Source organism: Xiphias gladius, chromosome 7 (genome assembly GCF_016859285.1).
Source record: "Xiphias gladius isolate SHS-SW01 ecotype Sanya breed wild chromosome 7, ASM1685928v1, whole genome shotgun sequence".
NCBI lineage: Eukaryota > Metazoa > Chordata > Actinopteri > Istiophoriformes > Xiphiidae > Xiphias > Xiphias gladius.
In genome coordinates this window covers 15,599,519-15,627,175 of record NC_053406.1, presented here as the reverse complement: position 1 = coordinate 15,627,175, position 27,657 = coordinate 15,599,519, and the positions used below count along the sequence as shown (strand labels likewise).

Here is a 27,657-nt window from a genome sequence, read left to right as displayed (position 1 = left end):
CAAGATAAAATATCCACTGTGAGAGAGGTCCATTTTCAATTTCCGGCCGATATCTTTCTATCATTCTATGTTCATGCTGTGATGGAATCCAGCAAAGCCATGTTGACTGGCATCATATGTTGTCTGTCATGAATATATTAGCCATCTTAAGCTGTTCATTCATCCTTTTCATACTGTGTGCCATTCTGCGGCGGCATTGGGCAAAAAGTAGGGAGACACAGCAGATGTTTTGGACAGCATTGATAACTTTAATAATAGTCTAGTGCTAATGTCCATACAGTATCAGAGTTTCTTTAGTTATTTTTACATTATTCATTTGTTCATCAGGGATAAAACAACATTAATTGACATGAGCATGATGTAAATCTTGATGTGCTAGATTACTGATACCAATAATTTTCTTTTTTTCAGTACCTTACAATTAGAAATAAAAAACAAGCGTTTTTTTTTCACTTTTTTTCCCATTCAACAAAAGAAGCCAACATTTGTAAATGTTAAATGTTGTCTATTCACAACCTCTAGTACAACAATCTTGGCTAAACAAAATAGTCTAAATTTGCATTTTAAATTAGGAATTGTCTGATGAAAGAATAAGTTAACAAGATACTCAATTTGACCAGACATTCAACGCCAGATTTTGATAGTTAGTGCTGACATTTTGGTCTATACTGAAAAATTACAGAGGTTTGATACCTGCTTCCACTGCCAGATGTCAAGCCAATTCAATGACTCGTGCTTTTGTATTAAATTAGTAAAGTTTAACACAAACTTTATATATTTGTTTCAGACTACTGTAGGCAAAGTGGCTACACTGTAACACTTCAGTTTATATTACATGCCTGCAGTGGCTTAATAGTAAAAGTCTTCCCGCACTGACAATGATTACTTCACAACTTCAATTCAGTGAGGATAATAAATTAAGTACATAGTTTACAGTAGTATATTTATTCAGTATTTCTGGTTCCAGAGAAAGCAGACTCCTTGTTGTAAATAACTGCTATGGGGGGAAATAAATGACGCCGCATGTGATATAAATTCTAATACAAGTGGAGGATTCATAGTTTGAATTCCAGATACCAAGAAATGAAAACTGCACTTAGTGTTATCACTTCATAGGGTCTGACACTGCCTTTCTCTAAAAGGTGACACTTAACTTGTTATATATAACATCACTGCTTGTCCAAACAGACTGGTCAGTGTTAAACCAGCCAAACATAAAACACATAAAAATAACAATTTGTTGTTGTTCTTGACATGTTGTGCAGGTTTGATGACCATCTAAACATGTTGTAGACTGATCTCGTCCGAATATCAAGTACTGTGGTGAATCACATGCTGTATACAGGCTATGCTGTTTAATGTTTTAATACAAGACTGTAAATGAACAACTTATAAATTTAAATGTAATTATTTTAATGGTTTTAACAATGTGGACATTAATCATAGCGTAGAGGATGTCGATTTAGTGTCACGAGCCATCCAATGTCCTCAATTTATTCAAGAATTTCCTGTAACATGATTGATATTCAAATTAAGTATTCATTTTGTATTTGCCTCACTATGAAAGTACTGAAAGAAATAGCCAGTGATAATTTTGACAGCATAAAATCTTTGTACTTCTAGAGAGACTCTTGCTAGTCTAGAGTAAGAGAGAAAGTGGAAAGCTATAAACCCAACAGAATCAGATGATGGCGAGATGTGAAAGGGGAAAAGAAGTGAAGACTGGGGTCAACAGAGAAGAGGCAAACTAGAGTGGGGTCCACAGTTGGGTTGTCCTCGTCTCTGTGTGTCTTCATTAGCTAGGGCTTCCCCCCAGGACACAGGGCCAATCCCAGTTTATGAGACTGGAAAGGAAATCACTAATTGACCTGAGCTGAATGGATGGATGGGCCGTTGGAAATAATGATACACACCAAAATAACACAACAGAAAGCTGGAGTAGTGCCACAAGGTTGTGTAATGATAATGAACACTCATTTGCTTTCCCTAAACAAAGTAACAGGACCCAAAGGCTTATGTAATACAACTGCATCACCAAAAATTGTTGAGTTATTGGTGGTAAAGCTATTTTGTGCCAGACAGCAGACATCACGGTAACTACGTGAAACAAGTTTGCTTTTGCCTAGCTAACATACCAATAAAGTGCAACAACCAGAACAAATCATTTTAGAAAATAAACTTTAAGTCTTGTAAAATTTATGTGAACTTTCCTTCCACACGTGGACATGCATAAAATTACTATAAAAAAAGGTGCCAAGATGGGAAATTACATTTATTGGATTAACTTCTATAAAAATGCTTTTAGCACACATGACACTACTGATAGTGACACTGGGCGTCATTTTAATGGAACAGTTGCAAAGACCATCACACAGCAAGATCGTTTGCTTCTTGACCTTAAAAGATTAAATTTCTGCTGCAAAATCTCTTTTGTGGACTATGGGGGCAGGAACAAGACCAGAGATCACTATTAACTGAATTGTGTGACTATGACATGTATAAACCAGGAAATACTGAGTTACAACCCAACAGTTAAATGTGCATAGAAGCAAACTTTATTCAGCAACACTCTGTAGTTACTGATTACCCTTCAGTTTGTGCTAACCTCACCCAGTTATCAACGCAGTGATGCTGTACTGAAACTGATCTGGTCCTCACAAATCAATTCTCAACATGTGTCAAAGAGCCACTTTTCACCAAAATAGCAGCGTAACTGTATCACTTTGCTCTGGCTCATGAAAATCCCATCTAATTGCAGCTATGTTTCCACATTTTGTCATGCACGGTGGGCAAAGAAATACCAAAGAGCACTCCACGTGTTGTTTTCCAGCCACGAAAGTAAAGCCCTTAAGTTCAAAGCACATTGGATGCTATTCATTTTTTTAAGATTTATAATAGATATTTTGTAGGTAACTGCAGACCACTTCAGCTTTAAGTCATTCTAGCTAAATTATTTGGCAAATTGACACTGTGTGTTCCCATGTTCAACTAATTGCTTTTTCAAGGTCCCATATAGACAGGGGGCACTGACAAGAGTTAATAATGCATTTCAACAAGCTACAAATCTATTCTGGCCCAAATGAGATATTTTACAAGTAATCTAACTGTCAATAAAAAGTGTGGACATGAAATACATCTTTATCTGATTTTAAAACAAAGCCTAAATAAAGCCTGAAACTGCAGTACAGGTCACATCTGATGTCCCAGTACAATCCTATAACATTTAATTTATATTAAATTATATTTATCCTAAACTAATGACATTATTTAGTTTGAAATCAGGCCAGTAGCACCTTCACAAAGTGTAGAACACATACAGAAACACACATAACACAGAGTGTCAGTCAGTCATTAACTATGCTCTCATATCTTAAACTATCCAGTGGTGGCAGGTTCTGCTAGGAAGCAGTTGTTTGCTAATGCATTAGAAAATGACCTGGATTGTTCCTGCGCTTCAACACCCCGACCGCTAAAGTACCTGGAGAGAAGATCAACAAGGTGCAGAGGTGAATTCTGCTCCACAAAACTGATTTGTTCACAGATTAGCCAGAGGCACAGCTCATTCTAGGCCCCTCAACAGATGTTATACTGGGCCCACACTGCAACACATTACGTTTTTACATTATCACCCTGAGGGTGCTTCTCTGACCAGGGGCAGTTTCACAAAGATAATGTTGAGTATGGCTTACACCTAACTAATAGCCAGACTTCAGACTGAGGTCTAAATTCATCTGTTGCACAAACCTGTTCTTGACTATCTTAAATTAGACTACTTTTCAATGACTGGGGTAAATTAAGATTTTTCAAACTAAAACACATGGCTGACCTTGTCAAACCACTCAGCTCAGTTCTTTACAGCAGAAAATGTGGAAAGGTGGACACATGTGCTTATGGAAAAGGATTTTAAAAACATTCCTATGTGTAGTATACTAACTCGAGTAACTGGGGTAAATATATAAAATATGTTTACATTCTTCCAACATCACCACAAAGAGTTGTTATGAGAGGGGTCAAAGAAAAAGTTAGATCTCAGACAGCAATAAATCTCCTGAAAATCTGTTGACTGACGCAGCTTGTCAAGCATTAGACAAAAAAAATGCAAAAATACCAAATACAAAAGAAGACAACAAAAACCAGATCACACCGCATTACAACATGGGGAGTAAAATACATTTCCATTACAAATAGGCCAAACATAAGCAAGAGTCCAGAGAGAGGAAAGCAGCACCACTAAAGAGATTATAGATTTTGTCCACATTTTGCATGCTAGGCAATGGAAAAGGTGTTGATCTAGTGTAGATAACTGGCACTGAAGCTGGAGACTCACCTGGTAGAGCTTGATGATGTGGGGGTGGTCAAGCATCTTCATGATCTGAACTTCTCTGTAGATCTTTTCCAGGTTGACAGCATCCAGTTGGGTCTTGTCAATGATCTTAATGGCCACCTGCAGAATGATGGAGCACCAACAACACAACTGTAATCGGTCGGTTTTATCAATAACATGCAGCAGAATCATTGTTAGGGCTCATCAGACTCGATGGGCAATAACAACCCCCCCCCCCAAACACACACACACACAAGTACATACAGCAATTTAATATTCTCCAAGCAGCAACAGGATACAGTCTGTTCTTTTCAGCTGTGAGAGCAGAGAACTGTTTCTGAGACACAAGATAAATACTTAATACAGCTCATGCTGAAATCTTCATAAACAGTTTTAAAATTTGAGCCATGATGAAGTATCCTATGAAGGTACAGCAGAGGCAAACACATGCCTTGTTGGATATACACACACCCACAACGACACGTATGTGTGTAAATCGCACACTCACAACTTCAACACTCGTGGCTTTGAGTAATGATGTCCGGTAGGCAACAAGGCAATATTAACATCTCTCCTTCACATGGTCTCATAAACAACATTTCATCAGTGTGTTCTGAAGTGCTCCAAGCTTCTGCAAGCCAAGCTACAGAAGTAAACAACAGGAGACTCCAGTTCCCCTCCTGGCAATCGCACCACTGTTGTTAGATGAAGCTAGAAAACTAAAACTGAAAACAGGGCTGTTTTTTTTTTTTTTAAAAAGAAGAAGAATAAAAAGAAAAAGAGCTCATTAATTAGTGTGTTGTTTCAGGTACTAGTGAGACAGGAGCTGAGTCAATTAGTTGATCAACTGAAAAACAATTCGGTAATTATTTTGATTATCATTGAGCCTTTTTTAAAGCAAAAATGGCAAAACAAAGCCTGGTTTCAGCTTCATAAATGTGAATATTTGTTTGTTTTCCTAGTCTTCTTTGACAGTAAACTGAATTTATTGGGCTTTTGGTGTGTTGGTCAGACAAAACAAGCAAATTGAATATGTCTACTTTGGATTTTGGGAAATTGTGATGGTATTATTCCAGGAAAGTGGGTTTGAGTAACAGATCCATGAGTTTGAAGGATTATCAAATGCAAAAATACTGCAGAATAGTTTATAATACTGTCTCTGACAAAGGATTTTCCTCTAGAAACTTATCACATTGACAATAATTTTATCCTCGAGCTTCACAATCAGATAAACAGCAGAATTACCCTGTTCACACTATAAAGTATCCTTCAAGGAACGTGCATGTTGTTGCATGTATTTTATTGGATATCGTGGTGCATCGCCAGCTGACGTCACACTGTGTTACGGCAAAAGTTGCGCCAAGTGCAACATTTTCCGCTAGCATTCCTGTTGCGTCAATGCAGAGGCATCACTGAAATAAATAAGGGGTTGCATTCTTTTCGTGATCATGTCAGTCTGAACACAGCTTTATGTTTGGTTTTAATCCCAAAGTGAAGTCTGATACCTCCATACTGCTGACACCCATTTTGACCCTCTTTAGTGTATTTGTAGTTAGCTCTTAAAGATGTGCAGTAATGGGTGTTTTGATATGTTTAACACTTCTCTTCCTACCCACAGTGCAGAGAGGTATGTTTGGCATTAAATCCTATGAAGAAATCCAAATCTTTTAATGGCACTGCAGCTACACGTCAGGACCTCTAGGGCATCAAATTTAAAATGACTGGTCTTGTAGAGAGGGATTACAGGGTATTTAGCATAAAAAGATCTGAACTAAATGATTACATTGTCCACATTACACACACGCACGCGCACACACACACACGCGCGCGCGCACACACACAACAGACGGCTTCTTATGAACTCTGTTGGCACAAGGTCATCTGAGGACAATGAGTTAAAGGGGAATATGGCCTATACACAAAGTATTAGGAGCAGAAAAGCGGGGCGATGCTATGGTGATGATGGATAAATGTACGACCTGCTGAGCTGACAGACAGGACCATGTGGAAATGGGCATGCACTATGTGAACCCACAAGCTGCAATATGTACACAATAGGATGAATGGGTCAGTATAACACGCAGGGGCCATGAGTAGAAAAAAAGTAGGTTATGCACACACAGGTAGACCTATCTGGGAATATGCACACACATGCGCACAGACACATCAGATCTGCTGTTTAATGCGTCATTAAACTCTGGTTTTCTTCGCGCACACACACGCACACGCACCAGGCTAACATCTCCTTTGCTCTGGCATATTCTCAAGGCAGATGGCATAACATAAAGTTGATATCCTGCCTCTCCAGCTGACCTTGGCCACTCTAACAAACAGCCTGGCTCTAGCCTAGCCATGGACCTGGCTGAGCCAAGCAGCTGCAGTGGCTCTCGGTACTGACCAGCGCCGAGTGACCTCTACCAAACCAGGGGCCTGAAAACCACCAACAACATGCACGTTTTCAGTCAACCCAAATACCACACCGTCTGAGGGAGAGGTGCAGCCACTCAGTGAAAATCACCTGGTGTAGTGTTAATCTGAAATGAAAACCTGCGTTCATGTAGCTGTTAAGTGTTACATGGTTGCAGATTACCTGGCAACGCTAACGCTGCACTACTTCACAGACTTTAACAACTAGATTTACACGATAAGAGTCTTAAGAACCATTTTCTCTCGTTATTTTTTTAAACCTACCAAGGGTTCCCTCTGGATGACGTAAATCATTGTTTTCTGTACAGTATGATTGCTCACATTCAACGGCAAACAGTTGCAGTCCCTGTCGATCAAAGATCTAAGTGTGCAACTGTGTTTTCACAAGTCCCCTGGCCTATTCTTCTATCATCCCCCTCCGTCTCACACAACACTGCTTCTTCCTACACAGACTGGACAATCTTTACAGCAAATCCCCCGTGTCTCTGTCATTACAATAGAAAGTCCTGGCACTCAGTGGTACCGCTCAAGAGAGGCCTCTCTGTACGGAGCTGACATAAAACTATGAGTAAACTCAGACAAACTGTAGCCCTGTTCTCTCTGTGCTCATGCTGCATCGGCTGAGCGTGTGCACTGTTTGTAAAATCAAGCCCTCTCCAAACTACACGAAGACCCCAGAGCAGCGTCAGTGGATTGCTGTCTGCATGCATGTGCGCGGAACACTCTGCTTTCCAATTACAGAGCTCTGGCTGGCATATCCCGCTCCTCACAAAGCTCTCGGCTCCGCTGGCATAAGAAACCACTAAATCACATCATAATTTGGATTACATAATGGGACCACCGACCCATGCTGCATGCCCCAGATACAGCAACAGGGATGTTTACACCAGCCAGACTCTCGAGTTGGTACACTGTGGCACTGTCTGGGTCTTTACCAAAAGGAGTGCAGGTGTATTATGCTGGTCTGGCGTAGGAAATAAAGCATGCATGTTTACAGTTTGTGTTTCCCAGCAGCACTGGTGGTCAGACTCCTTACTGGCAGTGATGTTGGCTGAGGGGGGTGAACGTGCAGTCAGTCATTGCTCCTGTACCTGCAGGATTCAAACACACCAGCTGTTGCTCGCACTGGAGCAGCCAAGTGGCCGGCAGTTACCTGATCCAAGTTTCTATTAGTGCATGATGCGGACAGCATTTCGGTATCTGCCGGGAATATCTGGGGTGTCAACTAGTGCATAAAAGTTATGTAACTCTGCTGAACAGTAGCCTAAGTTAGCTTTCAGGCTAACGAGTTCACCGACACACTCACCTCGGTCTTGGTAATACGGTGTCGGGCCAGCTTCACGACAGCGAAATTGCCCTTTCCTAAAGTGCGCTCGATGTCGTAGAAGCCCACTCGGACCGGACCCCGGATCAGCGGTTTTTGGACACTGTCAGCCATGACCATGCTGTTCTAAATTTGACTGTTTGTGGACGGGTAGGAGGTAGCCAGACGAGCCGGGGACACACAGGGGGAGGAGGAGGTGGGGGGGGGGTGCTCACACGGGCTCGCTTGCTCTGAGCAGCTACAGATAAAGACGAAAGGAAAACAAACCGCCCGCTGCTGCTGCTGCCGCCGCTGCCGCCGCCGACGCCGCCGCTCGAAGCGTGTCCATTAAAAACAGACAAAGTTGATTTCTTTGTCGCCCCTGTCAATTTGAACGCCAATGTGGCGACACTGTCCGTCAGCGCGGCGATACCACGCAGGCCATTTGCCGAGCCCGGGGGTTGTCACACCACGTTCTCCAACACAATACAGATATAATATTTCAGCTCGCGGTGCCTCTATCAGCCACAGAGCACACGAGTTGACTCGCGAAGAGGCATCATGTTCTCTGGTTGACGTGCATTGACGTCAAAGCCATGGGGGTATTTGTACAGGGGGCGGGGCCACGGAGCCGCTCCACACTTCAGTGCCAATTGGTTGCCAGGACAACCAGACCCACCTCTTACGTCAACCGGTAAAATTGCTATTCTGAAATCTGTTTGCTTGTCTGCCCTCTTTGATTGCACGCATAGGTAACTTTGAAGTTTTGCCCTGCAGGTGTTTAATAAGCTTTTGTGGGGAGAGAGAGAGGGGGGGGGACGCAAGGAAAAGGGTTAAATTCTTTCTAAAACTGCCTGAGGCTGCCACTTTTACCGGCTCAGGGAAGTACTCTCTGCAAGAATTAATGGGAAAAATACATTTAAACGAAACAACATGCTACGGTTTAAGAGTAAAAAAAAAAGAAAGAAAAAAAAAACACAAAAAAACACATAAATTCATCATCATATCTACTTGTAGTTATAAAATCCAGAAAAAAATGCACTGCCCATTAAAAATACGAAAATAATATGTCATAACATATACCCTTATATAATGTAACATGCAGGACCTCATGTGAAACCAGACATTTTATTAGCAACAAAGGCACCTTGTCCAGCTACATAACAGCTCCATCTGTTGGCAGAAACTGAAAATTGAAGCAAGGCGACACATTTCCTTTGTACTGCTGCTGGGTTCCAAGACTTGGGAGTAGACTGCGGGGGAATTGAAGTCCGTTTCCCCCTTACCTTAGCCTGAACCTAACCTTAACCCTTACCCTAAGAAGTCGTGTGTTACGGTGCTTAACCTGGCCCCAACCTTATCCTACCCCTAACCGGTTATCTCTGCCTACTCCCGAGCTTTGTTGTCTAATGTTTACCATTTCCTTTTTAAAAAGTTGCTCTCAGTACAGCAGTGTTAATACTTTAGTAACAGGCATTTTACATTCACACATATCTAATGTCACTCCGCTACACACTTACAAAAATACAAACACATTTGAATATACCCATACTATTATTATATAAGGAATGCAACCCCTATAACTTGTAACCAAACTTTATTTGTCACGCAAAAATCATGTCATGTTTGAGTTACACCGCACATTCATACCCATGTGTTGTTCTCTTAAGCCCCCGCAGTGACAGTCTAGCAGAGAACAGTAGATTGCTAAGCGGGCGGGCAGAGCAGCGCTCCAAAGGCCTCTGCTGTCACGCATAGACTTCCTGAATGTAAGAGTTCCAGATGTGCTTTTGGCATTTCCTGTCTAACATTCTCCAAGAACCCACTCAGCCTCTCCTTACTGGGCTTACTATATCTTTCCAAGACACCGACCCAACAGCCCACTCAGTTCATACTCAGAAAAAAAAACAAGATCTTTTTACACATTTATAATACAGGCATATGCTTTTACAAGCAAACACTGATGAATAAATCAATGGCATGTTCAAATCTGGTCACTCCTAAATAGTGTCTGTATTGTCAGATCAGTGGGAGGGTCGAGTTCCTCACACAGTCAAGTGGAGCCGGGGAAGCCGACAGCACTGAGGTCTACTGGGGTGAGCAGGGTTCTGTCATCAGTGTTTTCCGCATGTACTGTCCTGTTCCCTGACATCAGAGTCCAAACAGGAAGCCTTGCATAGGGCTGACACCACTGTTCACGTTTACAGAGTAGGTCAGAATAGTGCCTGAATGGGACAACTCCACAGCAGTGGAGAGCCAACAGAATCTTTTTGTCCTTGTGTCTCATAATATCTGGTGACGTTATTGGAAAAACGGTTGAGTAGTTTAATTGTGGATTGTTTACAAGATGACTAACCTTGCTCGGGTCCTCAAAACTTGCACTTATTCCCAGGGTTAGATGTGTAATGCACCATGCCAAATATAGCAGCGCTGCTGCGCCACCAAACTGACCTGGCTCATTAATACCTATTTGCCTCTACGCTGTTGGTACATAATTTTTAAGAGGTAATGGTTAAAACTGGACATAGGAAAGAACTAGATTCAAGTCAAATGGAATAAAAATCTATTTTCTTTATGTTGCAAACATAAGATTTCTGACTCTGACTGATATTAGTTTGATGGATTTTTAATAATAAAATATATTAAATAAAGTTGAAATATATTAGCATTTTTGGTCTGTCCACCAGTTTGGTCCAGAATGAAATATCTCCACAACTATTAGACGAACTGCAATGAAAACAGATATCCACGGCCCCCTGAGGATGAATGCTAATGACTTTTGTATTCCTCTCGCTTTTCCTCTATGGCCTCCAACGGGTCAAAGTTTTCACTTGTCCTGTGAAATATCTGAACGATTATACATGGATTGGTATAAAATTTTAGACAGACATTCATGGTGTCTAGACGATGTATCTCAGTGACATAGCACCCGCCATAAGTGTCGCAACAACTATTCGATGGAATGCCACGAAATCTGGTACACATGTTCACATCAGGATTACAATAACTCTGGTGTCCCGCTTACTTTTCCTCTATTTGATACTCTGGCGTATAACCAAATACCTGCATTCCCATTAGCCTCAGATGTACTTCGTTTTTAGTGCTAATTAGCAAATGTTAACATGCCAACAAACTAAAGTAAGATGGTGAACATGGTAAACTTTATACCTGTTATATATCAGCAGGTTGTCATTAGCCTTTGTGAGCATGTGAGCATGCTGACTCATTAAACTCAAAGCAGCACTGTGCCTAGATACAGCCTCAAAAAGCTGCACACATAACTGTAGACTCTTCTTTAATAATAAAATGTATTTAAAAGATTTGAAATATATGATTATTTTCAGATAGCCCATCTATCATTCTTGAATCCAAGGCCATGCTCAGATTCACAATTTGTTTGACAATTTAAGAACTCTGTTGGTGGGGTTATGGGCCAGTTCGGGGGCCTAAATTGGGAGTCGCAGTTGACAAAACTTTGGGAAACCCTGCAGTCAGCATTAATCTGACTTGCAGCTTTGAATGCTGGATGTTCAGGAAGCAGCACTGGAGATGCACACAGGAGATAGATCTATGTTCAAATAACAAGGCCGACACAGCCACCTGTTCAGTAATCCAGCACCACACAAGTAAACAGTGGGGTGCAAAGGAAAAAAGGGATGGAGCACACTGTGTTCTTCTGTCTAGCTGGGTCATATTGTTTAGCTGCTCTGATGTTGACGGACACTTGCAGAGACCAGATAGGCATCAACAGCGTTATCCATAGATCTCGTTTTCCACCCAACCAGTCTGACTGCGGCACCGCCGGCTTTGAGCTCTGCAGGTCTCATAGATGTCATTGGTCACAAAACCACTCTCCCTGTCTGTGCATGACACATCCTCGTAATCGTCACACTGGGAGTCCTGGGAGGGAGGGCAGGAGTACTTTGTCATGATATCTACTGGCATGCTGCTCTCCGGAGCAGTGTGAGGCAGTTTGGTAATGTCACTAAAGGCGTACGGTCCTTGTATGGGGCAGAGTGAAGCTGTTGTTGACATCCACGGTTTTGATCTGCCGGCATAGCTTTCTGTTTCTGTCTTCCTCCTGAATATGAAAGAAATGACATTAGAAAGCATTGTGGGGTCACTACAACATGGTTTGAAGAGAGGCATACTGCTCATCAGTGAAATTACCATGTCACAGGCCATATAAAGTGAGAAAACACATTCCCCCTACATGTTTCTAACCACAAACTTTTCTAAGACCAAGGATGCAAGAGGTACAGTATATCCGTAGCAAATGTGCACTGGCACTGGCCACAACTAAAGAAATACTTGGAGAAGACCTGCATCAGTGTGTCATATTGGTAAATAAATATTCTATAAGTGCATTATACACATAAATACTAACTTCCTCTGCAAAAATGACATTATTTCTTCAAAAAATACTTCTTAGTATGCCATTTAATTAATCTGCATCCAGAAACACACAGTTTTATATCTGAAGTACAACAGATAAGTACATGGTGTGGTTTTTATTTTAACACCTTTCTGCTTTTACCTCTTAGCATGGTGTTTGTAGCAGAAGAACCCGGCAGCTGCAAACAGCACCAGCAGGAGAGCAGGAATAGTCGCATAAAGGATGTAGGAAACATACAGTGTGTTGTCTGAGAGAGATACTGCAAAGGAAAGCACATTACTTGGCATAACTTCTCTTAAAATGACCTTTATCCTTCCATATTTAGGACGCATAATGATTCTGTTAACCACTTGAAACAAAGATTTTTAGTAGTTTCCCTGAAAACAAAGGGAATTAACTCTAAGTATCAAAAATAAAAGAGTAATTTTTTTTACTTTTCTTACCTGATGGCTCAGGTAGTACTATTTTTATCCTCTCATCACCTTCTGTAGTTGAAAATAAGTTTGGCCTCAGAGATGGAACTGGAGCAAACAGAAAACAGTTGAATATGACAAGATAAAATATGTCAGATGACATTGCTTAACTAACCATTGCAGATTTGAACTGAATTCTACCAAAAGAAATAAAACATGAGAGTATGATTCAAAATAATAAAAGTATTATGTATGATATATTTCTTGTATTGTGCCTAATTGTTTGAATTTCCCCGGTTTGAATGTCCTTGTTGTTAGATGATGTTATCTCTTGCACCTCTATGCATATTAGCTAAAGTGGCCTCTTCGAAGTTTTTTTAGAGTGTATGTGAAAACATGTATATCGTATAAGTTTTGAATATGTGCGGATTCACCTTTTGTAAAACTGAAGATTTTAGCTATTATTTTATTATTTTAACTTCTTCTTGAATAACAGCTGTACTGAATTAAGGCTAAATACATCATAGATATACTGTACTCTATTTGACCAGCAGATAATACAAAATAAACAACCCACTCCCTAATACATTTTTACCACTAGAGGTCTTCATTTACACAAAAGGAAATTGACAAAGAAGACATTAAAGACAGACTTTTTTTCTTTTTGAAAAAGTAGTGATTCTGTGGTTTAGTTTGACTTTTTTTGATCTGAGTATAAACAAATCTGCTGTCACTTGTTATCTACAGTACAGTCTAATGGAAACATCATGCATACATGGACAGTATGTGCAGGTTAGTCAAATGTATGTTGTACCTGCATGTGCCGTCTTTCCTTCATCAGTTATTACTGGGACCTTTTCTGCAAAAGACAGAGAAAAGAAGTACATAAATTCACATCACTCAGCCAGATTTTTTAAAATTATGTAATTAATTCTGCTTCACTCAGATGATAAAAAAAAATATTAAATACATAGAGGAATGCTCAAAAACCGTTTTACATCAGAAATAGAAAGTGAAAAGGAAAGATACACAACAGGGAGAGCCAACAGAAAAGGCTGTAAAATTAATCAACTAAATAATATGAGCCACGAATAGGATGATTAGACTATTTAAAGTAAAAGATATAGTTAATTAACTGGGCACATAGATTAGGGTTGCTTCACAGTTGTCAAATCCCTCAAAGAACTATAAGGAGATACATATAAAATAAAGTAAATTAAAAACAAAACAAAACAGTAAGTTAAGTTAAAAACTAATATTTGAGGTATCAAGTATACCTTACACACAGGCAGGTATATCTTTTTAGGTCACCAGAGAGCAGAGCATTACAGTAATCCAGGCAACCAACATTAAAATTGTACATTAAGTGTTTTGTGCTAGCTGTAAACAGCAGTGGCCACATTTTAATAGTGGTCAGCTTCAGAGCTTGTGGATTCAATGTCCAAATAAAACAAAGCATGCCAAATAATTCCCAGTGCTGCACAGCCAGGTACAACGGCCCAGTGTCTGTGATCAACTGGCTCACCTTCTGGGTATTTGCAGACAAAGTTGTTCTTGGAGTTGCAGTTGTCATCATTCCACTGGAACAGGAAATGACCTTCTTCGTCAGGAGGTGCGGACGGCTGGTGGTACAGAACCACACACATTTCACTACCACATGATGGCTCATCCCAGTGCCAGTTCCTGCAGCAAATAAGAGGCACACGTTTAGACTTTTATCACATTTTGTATTGCAAAAATCGGACAATTTACATTATCACAAGCACAGTTTTACTCTATATTTGAATTTCTCATTTCCACATTCTTGCAAAGGACTGTACACATTCCATCACTCCCACACAAGAATCATTTAATCCAATAATCCTTTATAAATCACAACTGGCCACATGGTTTTTCCACTGACATTTCCTGTTTTACTGTCCTGCGTCCCTCGAGGTCCCCCGAACCATTTTCATTGATGCAGCCGAAACATTCATACATAAAGAGTGAAATGTTATAAGAATAAAGACCTGAACTTGGCCTTGCTTCCATCCAGCCAATAGTACTGCGAGGGGCAACCTGGGTTTGGGGTCCCTGCCCTGTAGCGCTGTGGGCTACGTCGGAGCCCGATCCAGAAGTCTCCGTCTCCAGTCTGCAGCTGTTGTATGAACCTCTCTATCAGTCGCTGCTCGCTTTCTGTTTCAATGCTGAGCAGCTCGCCTCCATCCAACCTGCAGGCCTGTCGGGCATCCTCAAAGGTCAGCCTCCGGCTGCTGTCCTGAATGTAGGACACCTTGTAGCATGGCCGCTCTGTCCCACACCGACAGATCCTTTGGCCTGGACACCACAGTCAGCATCGGAGAGATAACAAGATGATTAGTGCAGGGTTTTTGGTTTATGAAGACTTCCTGTTGCACCCACATGACAGGAAGATTATAAGCAACCTATAGTATCAGAGACAAATTTTTGGGTTGCAATGCTTTGCCAAAGTTCTTACCAAATTTTCCTGCAACTAGGGTAGAGTAAATCACATGGTATTGAAGTTGTAGTAAAAGCACTATATTGTTAAAGGGCTTAAAAAAGATTTTTTTTGCCTACATTGTTCTTGTGTCAGTCAAAACAGTTTTGATGTTGTAGTGCATTGTGACAGACTGTCAAGGAAACATTTTAAATATGTGAATCTGAACATGTCTGAAATACAGTGGTTCGCTAAGGAGGCACATTGAGTAGGTTAATTATTGACTAAAGTATATTAATTATGGCTTTTCACCATAAGTCAATCTTGATTGTCTAAAGGCAGGACTGGCAGATCACCTATAGGTGATCTTTTTTAAACTTGTGAATCCCCTTAATAATGCCTACCTGTGACCCCTCACAATATCATAACAGGTTGCATATCTGGGAGTTTAAAACATGTGAGATTGTGATGTGAGAGAAGTTGTTTTCCTTTTCCAGAAAAAAACAAAACAAAGATTAGATAAAACTGCAAATAATGAACAATTTCGTGTTGCAGAGTTTTGTTTATTCTTATTTAAGCATCTGTAATAATCTGCGTTCGTCTCAGGACCCCATGTAGATGTCCCCTGGGAACCCCTGGGTTAAAACCATGAAATCCCCACACAACAAAACAATCTCATCTCATCTAACAACTCTTTTCTCGGTGAAGTATTGCTTATTTCCTTACCATTTTTTTCCCAAACAGATAAATGTAAAGTTGGGCTAGTTTAGCGAGATGGGCGTCTGTTGCATAGTTGCGTAGTTATTAGGACCATGGATGCTGTTGTTATCATTACTATTAGCTGTATAGTTGCTTTAATACTAGTCTAATAGTAGTACTTTTAGCTTTCAAGTTGTTATTAAAACCTCCTGACTTCAAAACAGTGATCTGAAGCGCAAACACACCAGAGAAAACATGAAAATTAGATTCGCTGTACAACAAACGCACAGTGAGCGCTGCATGCAAAAAAAAAAAAACAACAACAACAACAAACGAGTCTTACCCTGGAAATAAATAACACAAAACTGCACTGTCTGAGCAGAGTCCAAAGGGGGTGTTTTCGTGTATCCGAAGTATTCTTACCATTTATTTTAGAAACGGATCCAGGGTGGAACAAAACGGCGATAACAGTGCCAAACAGCTTCATAAAATCCATCTCTACATGTTCATCGGAGTGTGCTGGACGATTACTGTGCGAATCAAGTTCGAGCTGCTTCGTTGGGAGATGAGCTTCAGATTTGGAGACACGGACTACTGGCAGAGGCGGCTACGCGGTCTGTCCAGTCAAAAGTGGGTCGACTAGTGAGGGCGTGCATATGGCGTCTAGCTGAGGGGGAAAAAAAGAAAAAAAAAAAAGTCTGAGTGAGATAGTCCAAGGTTTTTGCTTTGAAAAAGAGAAAGTATTGTTGCTGTTCAGTGGTTCTTTTCCCTCTAGATGCAAACTCAGACCACTGAGGTATGAGTTTGTGCAGTCAATGCGCACCCTGTGTCCCCTTTAATCCCATTTCACATATAGTAATGTCATTAAAGTGGAATCAATAGAGTTCTTTGTGCTTACACTATGTATCACGCTCCCTGTAATGAAATAAAGAATGAAAATCTCTCATTCTGACTCCACTACGCACACACACACACACACACACACACACACACACACACACACACACACATTGATTGAGTGCTGTCTGGGGGAAAATAGCTCGGAGGAGAAAATGAAGTGAGCAAGCAGAAACAGCAACAGGGCTGACTTCAAAAACCATAATGGTCCGTGTTAAAAGTACAAGTCAGTTTTTCCTTCTCTTTGTTTGATAAACATGCTGAAGTCGTGTGCTGTGATAGGGCTAAGTTTATTGATCACATGTCTGATGTGGCCGGTAAATCTCACATCTAAAAACAAAAACAAAAAACAAAAACAAAAACAAAAAACAAAACAGAAACATCCAAGTCTCCAATAAAACAAGCCAAAGTATTTGAAAGAAATCTCAGACCACGTTGTGAAAATACCATGCAACGAGCAACAAAGCAAGGACAAGAAGTGAGATAGGGACAGAGTAAGAGATAAAGAGGAAGAGAGTGTGAGAGAGAGATTGCCCGTGGAGCAGGAAAACATGCAGCGGAGGAAGGGGAAAGGGCTTTTTTTTCTTTTTCTCAGAACCGTACTTCCTGTTCAGTGCGCTGGGTTGGTTTCAGGGCATTGCGGCTGAATTCCCACAATATGAATGGTTGTGAAAGTTTGGAGCAGTCATGTAGGTTAGGCAACAAAAAATAAATCCTTTTACACTGCCTGATACAGCAACATCCTCAGAATGAAACTTTTCCCGCAAGACTGAGGCAAACAGGGTAAATGGTGGCCTGCTTCACTTGTGGCTGAATGAATGTACTCTTTGTTGTTGTTGTTGTTTATGTGGCTGTTGTTGCCTTAAAAACCTTGCTGTTTGTATTCCCGACCCGAATCCGTTCTCGTTAAACAGGCTAAAGCTACGGCAGTACATACTGTAGTACAACTACAGTATGTTTGAATTCAGCCAGCACTTGTTTCATTTAAACGAGGTTGACTGCAATATTTGTCTGCGTTTTTCATGTGGTAAGTTTATTGGACTCCCTTTCAGCACTATCGCAGCAAATGGTGCAGCACATGGGGGCTACATTAGAAACTGAATGGTTTGACGAGTATGAAAGCGATGTGAATCATATGCTTTGGCCTTTGCGGTCACCAAATATCAACCCAGCTGACCCCCTATGGGAGATTTTGACCCTGATCTACTTATTAGCTGCTACTGTTTTTCTCTTCTGCCTACACAACCTTCTAAATAAACCCCAAGATCACATGTTTCACCAAACTATACAACTAGTTCGCTAAAAACCTCCCATTTCCCCAACAAACGTGGTATCAATACAGTACTTACTGAAAACTTTACTCTCACCAAAATAAAAAATTACTGCCTTATCTTTACAAAGGTTACATGCCAGGTTTACACACACTAAATACCATACTGCTATACTGCCATTAAACCACACACACCTCCCAATTTAAAACATACAGCAGCACACGCTCTAAACACAGCGCTGAACGATGTGCAGTAAAATACAGCTGTTTAAGATTTGTATGAGGGAACGTTTTGGTTGATACATGAGTCAGCAACATCCGCGTTTTGAAACTTACAAATGTAGAAAATGCGCATGGGAGAAGGAAAAATGTATATATAATGTAACAGAAAAGATTTGTAATAGAAAATTGAAAAAAACAGAGGGCAAAAAACAATTAAACAAAAAAGGATGATGGGTTGAATATTTGATGGAGATATGCTGTGAGATGTAAATCTGGAGAAGTTGTTACAAGACATAAAAAGACACACATAGACTCATCACACTCAAAGTCAGCTTTCACCTAACCAAAGGCAGCGGTTTATCCTCCTCTTGTGTTGTATCATTTTAATAACAGCCGTCAACAGACGACCTTGGAGGCAGAGTAATGAACACCACCTCCTCTCTGGAGAGCTGAGAGAGGACAGACAGTCACAGGCTGTTTTTCTGTGTGTATCTCTGTTGTCTACTACCTGGCTTCGGGCCATCTCTCTGTCTCGCTGTTTCTCTCTTCTGACAGACACACTTGTGTGTGGGCGTCTTGTTGACAGACTGCGCCTCTGGACGCTTTTCACGTGTGAATGATTTTTTCCTTAACTTGGAGTTTCAAAGCCTCTAAGATTCATTTGATTATTGGCCGGTGCATGCAAATGTCTGTCATATGATTAAGAGCTGTGACTGTCTGTTACGAACATTACCCCCTTTTTTCTTTCACTCTCGGTGTAATGTGTGCAGTTTTTATCTGCCAGAATACTACCTGGACCTAGATTTGCTATGTGGTAATTTAATTAAACACGGAATAATTTAAAAAAAAAAAAAAAAGAAAAATAAAGCTTCTAAGACTAGATTTTAAAACACTGACCCTCATTCAGCACCTCAAGATCAGGATCCACCACAAGGCCCTTGTCATGTTTAGTTTAAGTGGGGTATATTGTCACACAGATTTTCAGTTAAATTAGCACAAAACTGTTAACATTCGGTAAACCCAGAGCTTTCGGGGCCCTGGAGCAGTTGGGTGGTAGTGGGGCTTTGGTCTCATGGTGCAGGGAGAAACAGGATTTTCTATTGACTGTGGATGACTTTGTTTTTGTGTCTTAGTTTATGCCAGATCATTTGTACATCTTGGAGGACGTTGTTTCTCTTGGCTTGCACTCTTCAGCACTAGTAAATCACGAGTCAATTAGACCCAGAGAACAACGAGGCATTTGAGCTCTGTTTGGTGTTGGCCAGCAGATGACACCAAACTGCTCATGAAATAAGGTAGAACACCATCTCCCACTCACTTTTGAAATGAATCAGTTGTTGTCCAATGATTCCAGTGATGGAAAGTAACTGAGTACATTTACTCAAGTACTGTACTTACGTACAATTTTGAGGTAATGTAATTGTACTTTTACTGCGCTACATTTATCTGGCGCTAGGAGTTTGTCATTATATTTACGATTTAAGACTTTAAAATCACATATGATCAGCTTATAAAATACAACACATTAAAGATTAAACCAATGGCTCCCAATCTTTTTGACTTGTGACTGCTTATTAAAAATCTAGTTGTGTATCTAGCTGTGGCACCTACTCTTGTTTCAAGTTGTTAGCAGTTCCACCAGGGACATTTCCCCTCTACATTTCTCACAGGGTTTCACATAAATAACTGTTCAAATTATCCTGCATTTCACAAAAAAGCAAAGATTAGAGAAAAGTCCAAAAAATGCTTATAAATGTGAGTAGCAGAATTGAACTTTTTCTTCAGCATTATGTATTTTGCTAATTATTGCTACACAAGTAAACACTGTACACCTTCTCTTGTAGGCAGAATAGACAAAAACTCCTCTGCAACTTAGGACGGTTGCACGAAACATATTTACTCAGTTTATGTGATATTCGCGCCCTGAGGGGTCATTAGCTGCACTAATGATCTGCTTTACTGTACATCCCCGCAGCGTACAATACCGTCTCCTCACAAGCTTCCCAGTGTATCCTCTTTCTTCCAAAACTAAATCTGTCTCCTCCCCAGGGCCTTGTTTTCATTGTTCCCTAATGTGATTGTATGTCAGTGACAACTCACTGCTTGGTGAAAGGACCCAGTAAAGATTTGCACTAATCATTACCGCAGCACACTGACATAATAATCATGGCAATCTGGTCTCTCTAACTTTAAACTTTAGCCTCCCTATTAAACAGAATGGTGACTGTATGATTAATTTCTACCCTGTTCTGTGCTATTCTATTAATAATGTATTGATGTAGCCTTCATGTGCTATTATATTTCTTTTTTTTCAGTAAAATTCACATACTGCTGCTATCCTATGTCAACCATGCATCTCAAAAATGCTAGCCATGCTTTTAGCTTTGTGAGGATGCATATTTAAAAAAAAACGTAAATAATTTCTTTATCTTACCAGAAGTGGGATAATTTTCCCACTCCATAAAGGAACACTTAATACTTCAGTTTATATATCAGAATCGCTAAAATTGGAGATTCATGGTTTTCACTGGGGAGCAAAATTTTACATTTTTATAAACTATGTGCTATTAGCAGTTTACATGATTATTTCATTTAGTTATTATTATTATTTGTCGTTTATTCTGAACCATCAACCTGTGGACAGGTGAACATCATGTCCAGAGACCATTACATAACCTGCAATTACCTCTGACCCTCCAGCCAAGAGGGATTATAGGAAAGCGAAATGGAGAATGGGATTAGAGTGCAAAAGAATGGCCAACAAGATGTTTCCGAACAGGTGTCCTGGGAGGTAACGTCCTCGGACTCAGGCGAGGACCGAAGAGATTGTACAAGACTGACGCATCTGGAGATAGTGTAACAAATGTCTTCTCTCACCATGGGCACTTTGGCAAAAACACTGGTACTCCTTTTCATTCTGTGTTTCTGAGGGACAATGGGGGCTTCTCAGTTGAGCAGTAACAGTTCTGGCCGATAGCTATATAGACTACCGCCAATAGAGCTCTATAGAGACAATAGAGGTGAGGTTTGACATGCAAGGGGAAATTAACAAAGGTTACTCCTGGTTGGCTGAGTACTTCATAGCTTGTGGCAAGCATGATCACCTTTCAAGTATTCATGGTGTTTCATTCATTTCTCAAGGCAATGCATCACTACACAGTGATTTTTACCTCTTGAAAAATGTATGTCTGCCTTTTGAGATTGAAAAGATTTGAAGTTTTTGGTTCTGAATATTGACTTGTGATTAATATAGAACACAATACAGTATCTCAGTTAGGAATACAGTCATTCTGTATGTTTTTAGTCATTTCTCTTTCACGTTATTGCTTTACCAACAGTATTTCAATCGTGCTAATCCAGGACCTGCAGGGTTTTAGTAGAGTTCCCTGAATCTAGCAAAAGAAAAAGCATGAAATGTGGAGGAAATCAATACCAATACATATGTACATTGAATCCAAGTTCGAACCTCATTTGCCTCTGCATAGCCAGCCAACAACTTTAACTTTCACCTCCATTCATAATCATCTTTTTTGATAGAGGGAAATGTGAGACAGCAGTTGTGCTTAGCCTGGGGGATCTGTGTCAAAACCCACTGACACATTACTCTGCCCAGTGAAGATCTGACAGTTATCCCTGACAGGAGCTGCCGCTGTTTAATCGAGAAGTCACTGCAGAAACATGGAGAAAGTGTGGGTAATTGTGTCTGTGTGTACACAGGGGTCTATAATTAGCTGAAGGGAGGTCTTGAGAGTCACACCTCCATGGTTTTAGGTGTCTAATGATATAAAAGTCACATTGCATGACTACATCTGTGACAAACACCTGCTCAGGTACCAGCAAGGTAAGACCCTCCTCAGGTTGTTACATAGGCCTCTATTTGAAATTCATTGATTTTAAATTGCAACATTTTAGGGATTATAAATTAGTGCAAAACTGACATATCAACAATGTCATATAGGCACAAAAAAAATGAAACAATTTGATAACGCAAATTATACTCACATAAAAATTGTACTTTTACTGATTCATGTTTTTAAAAAAATAATCACTAGCATTTTGGTGCATCTGCTCTGACTCAGTTGAAAATATTATTATAGTGTTATATTGTTCCTTTTTATTGTTAACATTGTTCTTTTTCCTCCATATAAAGACAGGACTTATCAGTCTGACTGAGCCTTCTCCAGACAGCATGACTCTCTCACTTTGTCTTCCTCTGCTGGTTGTGCTCCTGCAGCCTGCTCTGTGTCTCTACAACTGCTCCTCTGAGTATGAGAGGACCCCAGGTAGGTTAACTATAACTTTCACTGAGTCAGATCATTTTGTTTTATATGAGTACTATTTGTGGTGAGTTTTTTGCCTGCCTAATGTTATGGACTTTTTCTCGTTTCATCACAGCAACTAGATAATCATATTAATTTTCCCTTAATGTTTCCAATGGAAAAAATATCTCACAATAATAAAAAACATAAACCAGATCTATCATTTAAATCTCCTCGGTTTCTCTGTCACCCTCTTTCATAGACAACTCGGACCTGACAGTTGACTGTGGCACCAGAATGATCACCCTGGAGATCAACCTGTGCACAGCTCAGTGGGCAGGCTTCAACACCACGGACCTGGCTCTGAACGGGAACCACAACAATACAGAGTGCCAGGGCTCTGTCGACACTAGTGCGGACCCTCCGATCATCCGTTACCAGCTTCCTGTTAACCACAGTCTGGATAACCCCTGTCGCCAGTCTCTGCAGGTCAGAAGGTTTCTGGTAGAAGATGCTGAATAATGTTGAGAGATGAGGAAGAAAAATGACACATATCTGGATGTTAGATGGACAATCCTTTATGTAGAATTATTTGGCCTGTATATAAGGAGCTTTCCTGTCTCTTTCAGATTGTGGATGAGACTCCGGATCCCACAGGTCCCTTCAGCAACTTCCTAAGTATCCAGTCAGTTATCATCACAGGGTACATTGACACACCCAGATCTGACCAGGGGGTGATCAGCTATTCCACAGACCTCTACTATCATTTCTCCTGCCGTTACCCGCTGGAGTACCTGATCAACAACACAGAGATTGTGGCGTGAGTAATTGGGAATCCTTACTTTTTGCAATTATTTAGGCAAGTTGTAAATTTATCCTCTTGGGTTTTAACCGAGGTAACACATGAAGCTGACATGTACATACAGTAAATCTGAAAGTTTTTTTTCTCTCTTTTGCATCCGTTCCCATGAATTTTTAGCTCCTCAGTCTCGGTGGCGACCAGTGATAATAATGGAACCTTCATTGATACACTAAAAATGGCTATTTTTAATGTAGGTACAGGTGCTGGCATTCAAATGATTTAGATACACTTCAGAGCTATCTCTCTTGATTCATTTTACTCTATGCCTTATTTCTCCAGGACTCTCACTATGGCTATCCTTTAGTGGTACCTTCCACAGGACTTGAGCTACGAACCAGGGTCTATGTGGAGGTCAAGGCTGTTAACCTCACGGGGAAGTAAGTAAAGCCCATTTGGATGAAGAGATGCTCATAGTAAATTTGTTTATTAGAAAACAAATATTGAAGTAAAAGTGAGCACAGTGTATCCCTGTGGCAAACAGTAACTCATTGGCCCACTTTCCTGTTTTCAGTTTCCATGTACTGCTGGATCACTGCTTTAGTACTCCCACTCCTTACAACATGTCGCACAGTGAGCAGCACAACTTCTTCACTGGGTAAGGAAGCACACGCCCTTAGCATTGCTTCATACATGGGGGGGGGACTTTCACATGACTTTTTAATGTATATACTAAATAACTCTGGTCTCGACTAGATGTTCAGTGGACCAAAGGACGTCTGTGGCAAGCAATGGACTTTCCAAGATTGCCCGGTTCAACTTTGAGGCCTTCCGCTTTGTTCAGCACCGTGACCAGGCAAAGTCCAGCATCTATCTGCACTGCATACTGAGACTCTGCGAGCCCAGCAAATGCCAAGAGCTGCTGTCTGTAAGTTGAGAAGTCAAGAGCAAATGCTTTTACTTTAAAGGCATCAGGGGAAGTAACGGAAACACAGTTTAGTAAAGCAACTTTCAAAGGTACCCCATGGCAGTTTTTCTGGTGCAAAGATTCCACTGATACAATTTATCGCCATGCATTTAACTTACCTGCTTTCTGTATTTTAGGAAATGTACGAAAATAGAAATAAAAATATTTGATAGAAATAGAAAATTCTCTGTCCACAGTGTTGAGCAGACAATAAGTCACATTCAAAGCCACAAGAAAAGACTCAATACACACAAAAATAGGTGGCATAACAGTAGTTTAGATAGCTGATATTAGGGACATGACAGGAAATCTAGGGAGAGAGATGGTCAACAAATGCAACAAAAGTCTTTTGGACAGATTCAAACCAGGGATGTTGTGGTTCATAGTTGGCACCTTAAACCCCTAGGCCATAAGGGCACCTCCTTTTAGTCTTTTTTTGGGTTTAAAAAAAAAAAAGAAAGTATCACTAAAACAAATAAATCACATATTAATTCTTAAGCTTAAAATTTGTATTGAAAAGCAATAGTGTTACATTATATGACATAGTTCAAACTGTTTGTTGTTTTTCAGGCCTGCAATACCAGAAGAAAAAGATCCTTGACTCCTTTCGGAGTAGAAAGCAGAGAATCAGCCACTGTTTCAGTTGGACCTCTTTACACAGCTCGAGAAGGTTTGACCTATTTAAAAAATATATACCTTTATACTTTTTCCTGTGATTTTCAAACAACATCATCATGATAAACTTTTTCAGCGACTCTCTTATCTTCCCTCACTAAAGACAGGCCCTATGCAGCTGCCTACAGTGAGTATGCTTTAATCATGTCATAAATCCAAAAATACACCCTAATGTTGGAAGATTTGGTCAACTCCAAAAGTAATCTCCACTAATCTCCCCCTGCGTGCATCAGGTAATGACATGGCATCAGAGAGGGACGATGTGAGCGTGACGGGCCTGGTGGTGGGGGTGGTGTTTGGCTCGGCCGCTGCTGCCTTGCTGGTTCTGGGTGGCTGGTTCGTCCTGAAGAAGTTTTATTGAGTGGGAGGAATACCTCATTCCTTTGACTGACAGATTGAGTGGCAAATTGTCTTTGCCTCGTCACCTCATACCTCATAAAATCTGATAATGTTGGGATTTTTTCAGTAATAACCAAATGTTCTAGTCAGGTGAGTATTGAAACCAAACAAATATTCTGGTAACTTTTCCTGTCTATACTCACTGCATCTGCTTTCAGTAGTCATTTACTGGCAATGAAGGAACTGTTAAGCCTGAACAATGTGTAAAAAAAACAAATATTAACTATGGCAGCAACTAAAGAACAGAGAAATTTTAATATTTTATGAAAGTATAACTTTACTTTTCTATTATCTATCTATCTATGTATCTCTCTATCTTGTACAGAGTCTCAATTGCATTGCTTAAAACGTATTTTTGAGCAAATTCGAATACTGAATATATGTTTTGTACAGATTCAAAATAAAGTTTAAAATCAGGTTGGCGTGTCTCTTTGTGGTTGATGACATAATTAAAAAATAGCAAAAGGTAATTTGTATCATCAACAATAACTTTATTCTCTTTTTACATGGTACAATAAACGTATACTGACAAATAAACTCATTCACATATAGAATGAAACAAATACATCAATCAGATCCATACATTCTTAAATATTTACAGGCTACTTACTTGGCTGGTACAGCGGAAAACAAAAAACAAATTCATGGACAAGAATCACTTTTGATGATGGCAGTTGATTAATATTTTACAAAAATATACAGGTGTCTCTGTCGCTACACTGAGTGCAGAATGTCCTGGATCAGAGCAGAGAGTTTAACTGAGAAGTCCTCCTGCAAAGAGCCACCTGGCTGTATGGACGAGGAGGAAGAAGATGGAGACAGGCTGGAGGCTTTCTGGACCTCCAGCTCCTTTTCCAGCCCTTGAAACAGTTTCTCCATTCGGGCCTGAAACACTTGGCTCTGCAAGGCTGCATTTTGGCAGAACCACTCCATACTGGCTGTCACTTCAGCCTTAAGAGGCTGTTCAGTTTGTAGCAGAGCAGCAAGCTCTGTCTTGAGAGCCCCCACCCTGTTCTGTGTCTCCACCCTCAGTGAACTCACTTCCTGTCCTAACCTGGAGCTCATCACCTGCCAGAGCTCTGACTTGGCTGCCTCTTCCTCACTACCACTGATCTCTTTCAGATGTTCGATCACCCCGACCGTTTTAGTATGAAAGTCGCTGATGATATCTGCCAGCTTGGAGCTGCTCTGCTCCAGGGCTAGTGACATCCAGTGGAGGGCTTCCTGGTAGAGAGCTGGACTGGCCTCTGCCTGGGCCTCTGCTGTCTCCAGGCCCTGCAGATAGAGGCTCAGCTGGTTGCACAGATCCTGGGTGTTGCTGCTGAGAGAGCTCTGGAGCTGCTGGGTGAGAGGAGCCAAACGCTCCCTCATGCTGGCCAGGGTGGAGCTGAGGTGGGCTGGAGATGGGGACAACCTCTCCTGCAGCTCAGCCAGTTCTTGGCGCAGACGGGTACGAAGACGCTCCGACTCCATGTTGAGTTTGCACCGCATCTCCTCGGCCACAGGGTTTTTGTTGCCATCACCTTCTTGGTTGTAAAGGCTACTGCCGTCTATGTAGCTCTTGTAGATCTTACTTTGTAAAGACAGACAGAAGCACTCCATTATAAAGCGTTTGACAATTCAAACATTCCCCTTGACTTGAGTGTATTGAAGCAAATGTATTTCAGGTATTCAGCTGGTTTAAAATACTTGATTTGGTCAACTTACTCCACATTCTTAGTCGGCTCCAACTTGTCATGAGCCTGGTTGGCCTTTGAATCAGTCCAGGTTGCCTCCCGGGTGTTACGGCGGAGTAGGTATGCTATAGACAAAGAAATCAGACATGAAAAAAAAACGCACTTGCAAAATAAAGGATAAATAATATTTGAGGACTAATATATACCTGAGGTTGTCAAGAATGACAGGGCAAAGACCATGACTTTCAGATGCATTTTTATCTTTCTGTGGAGGGACAGATTTGAGATATACGTAAGAATTTCACACTAGAATGAACAATTACTAAATACCGAACACTTCCAGTTATTTAAAAGTTCTTCTACATACATTTCCCTCTCAGTCTAAAACAGAGGACAAGAATATATGTGAAAAAGTGGCTGCCTTTACCTGAGGATCAGGGGTCTGCAGAGTGACTTCTCTCCTCATCTGACTTATAAAGGTCCTTGTTATCAGA

General features: G+C 40.6%; 4 protein-coding genes across 5 annotated transcripts in view; 1 reads left to right on the top strand and 3 right to left on the bottom strand.

Annotated features, from left to right (window-relative positions):
- sik2b (salt-inducible kinase 2b) overlaps window positions 1-8,650 on the bottom strand; it is a 45,378-nt gene extending 36,728 nt beyond the window's left edge. For both annotated transcript variants that reach the window (XM_040130224.1, XM_040130225.1), the window contains exons 1-2: window positions 8,058-8,650; window positions 4,328-4,444 (exon numbers count right to left, since the gene is read on the bottom strand). In XM_040130224.1, the coding sequence (XP_039986158.1) occupies window positions 4,328-4,444; window positions 8,058-8,195 (255 nt within the window). In that variant the 5' untranslated portion in view covers window positions 8,196-8,650. The remainder of the gene's footprint in view (window positions 1-4,327; window positions 4,445-8,057) is intronic.
- A 425-nt stretch (window positions 8,651-9,075) lies between these two features.
- laynb (layilin b) lies at window positions 9,076-16,626 on the bottom strand. Its single transcript, XM_040131669.1, has 7 exons — window positions 16,423-16,626; window positions 14,873-15,179; window positions 14,389-14,546; window positions 13,678-13,722; window positions 12,894-12,971; window positions 12,592-12,709; window positions 9,076-12,135 (listed from the first exon to the last, which is right to left on the bottom strand). The coding sequence occupies exons 1-7, from the start codon at window positions 16,493-16,495 to the stop codon at window positions 11,808-11,810; spliced, it is 1,107 nt and encodes a 368-aa protein (XP_039987603.1). The 5' UTR covers window positions 16,496-16,626; the 3' UTR covers window positions 9,076-11,807.
- A 4,487-nt stretch (window positions 16,627-21,113) lies between these two features.
- Window positions 21,114-25,719, top strand: LOC120792194 (zona pellucida-like domain-containing protein 1). Its single transcript, XM_040131264.1, has 11 exons — window positions 21,114-21,179; window positions 22,539-22,671; window positions 22,910-23,136; window positions 23,277-23,467; window positions 23,627-23,699; window positions 23,789-23,886; window positions 24,021-24,104; window positions 24,203-24,374; window positions 24,984-25,083; window positions 25,192-25,215; window positions 25,322-25,719. The coding sequence occupies exons 1-11, from the start codon at window positions 21,114-21,116 to the stop codon at window positions 25,447-25,449; spliced, it is 1,296 nt and encodes a 431-aa protein (XP_039987198.1). The 3' UTR covers window positions 25,450-25,719.
- Window positions 24,929-27,590, bottom strand: zgc:162608 (uncharacterized protein LOC100037332 homolog). The gene is made up of 3 exons (XM_040131152.1): window positions 27,370-27,590; window positions 27,195-27,288; window positions 24,929-27,060 (listed from the first exon to the last, which is right to left on the bottom strand). The coding sequence occupies exons 1-3, from the start codon at window positions 27,416-27,418 to the stop codon at window positions 26,202-26,204; spliced, it is 1,002 nt and encodes a 333-aa protein (XP_039987086.1). The 5' UTR covers window positions 27,419-27,590; the 3' UTR covers window positions 24,929-26,201.
- Between the last annotated feature and the right edge of the window lie 67 nt (window positions 27,591-27,657).

Excerpts from the sequence above, each read along its gene's own strand:
- laynb (XM_040131669.1), bottom strand. The coding sequence starts at position 16,495 with ATGGATTTTATGAAGCTGTTTGGCACTGTTATCGCCGTTTTGTTCCAC. Across the intron at positions 14,547-14,872 it reads GGAAGCAAGGCCAAGTTCAG|GAACTGGCACTGGGATGAGC; the intron begins GTCTTTATTCTT and ends TATTTGCTGCAG. Across the intron at positions 12,136-12,591 it reads TACAAACACCATGCTAAGAG|GAGGAAGACAGAAACAGAAA; the intron begins GTAAAAGCAGAA and ends TTTCATATTCAG.
- LOC120792194 (XM_040131264.1), top strand. The coding sequence starts at position 21,114 with ATGGAGAATGGGATTAGAGTGCAAAAGAATGGCCAACAAGATGTTTCC. Across the intron at positions 24,105-24,202 it reads CAGCACAACTTCTTCACTGG|ATGTTCAGTGGACCAAAGGA; the intron begins GTAAGGAAGCAC and ends GGTCTCGACTAG. Across the intron at positions 25,216-25,321 it reads GCCCTATGCAGCTGCCTACA|GTAATGACATGGCATCAGAG; the intron begins GTGAGTATGCTT and ends TGCGTGCATCAG.
- zgc:162608 (XM_040131152.1), bottom strand. The coding sequence starts at position 27,418 with ATGCATCTGAAAGTCATGGTCTTTGCCCTGTCATTCTTGACAACCTCA. Across the intron at positions 27,289-27,369 it reads GTCATTCTTGACAACCTCAG|CATACCTACTCCGCCGTAAC; the intron begins GTATATATTAGT and ends CTTTGTCTATAG. Across the intron at positions 27,061-27,194 it reads GAGCCGACTAAGAATGTGGA|TAAGATCTACAAGAGCTACA; the intron begins GTAAGTTGACCA and ends GTCTTTACAAAG.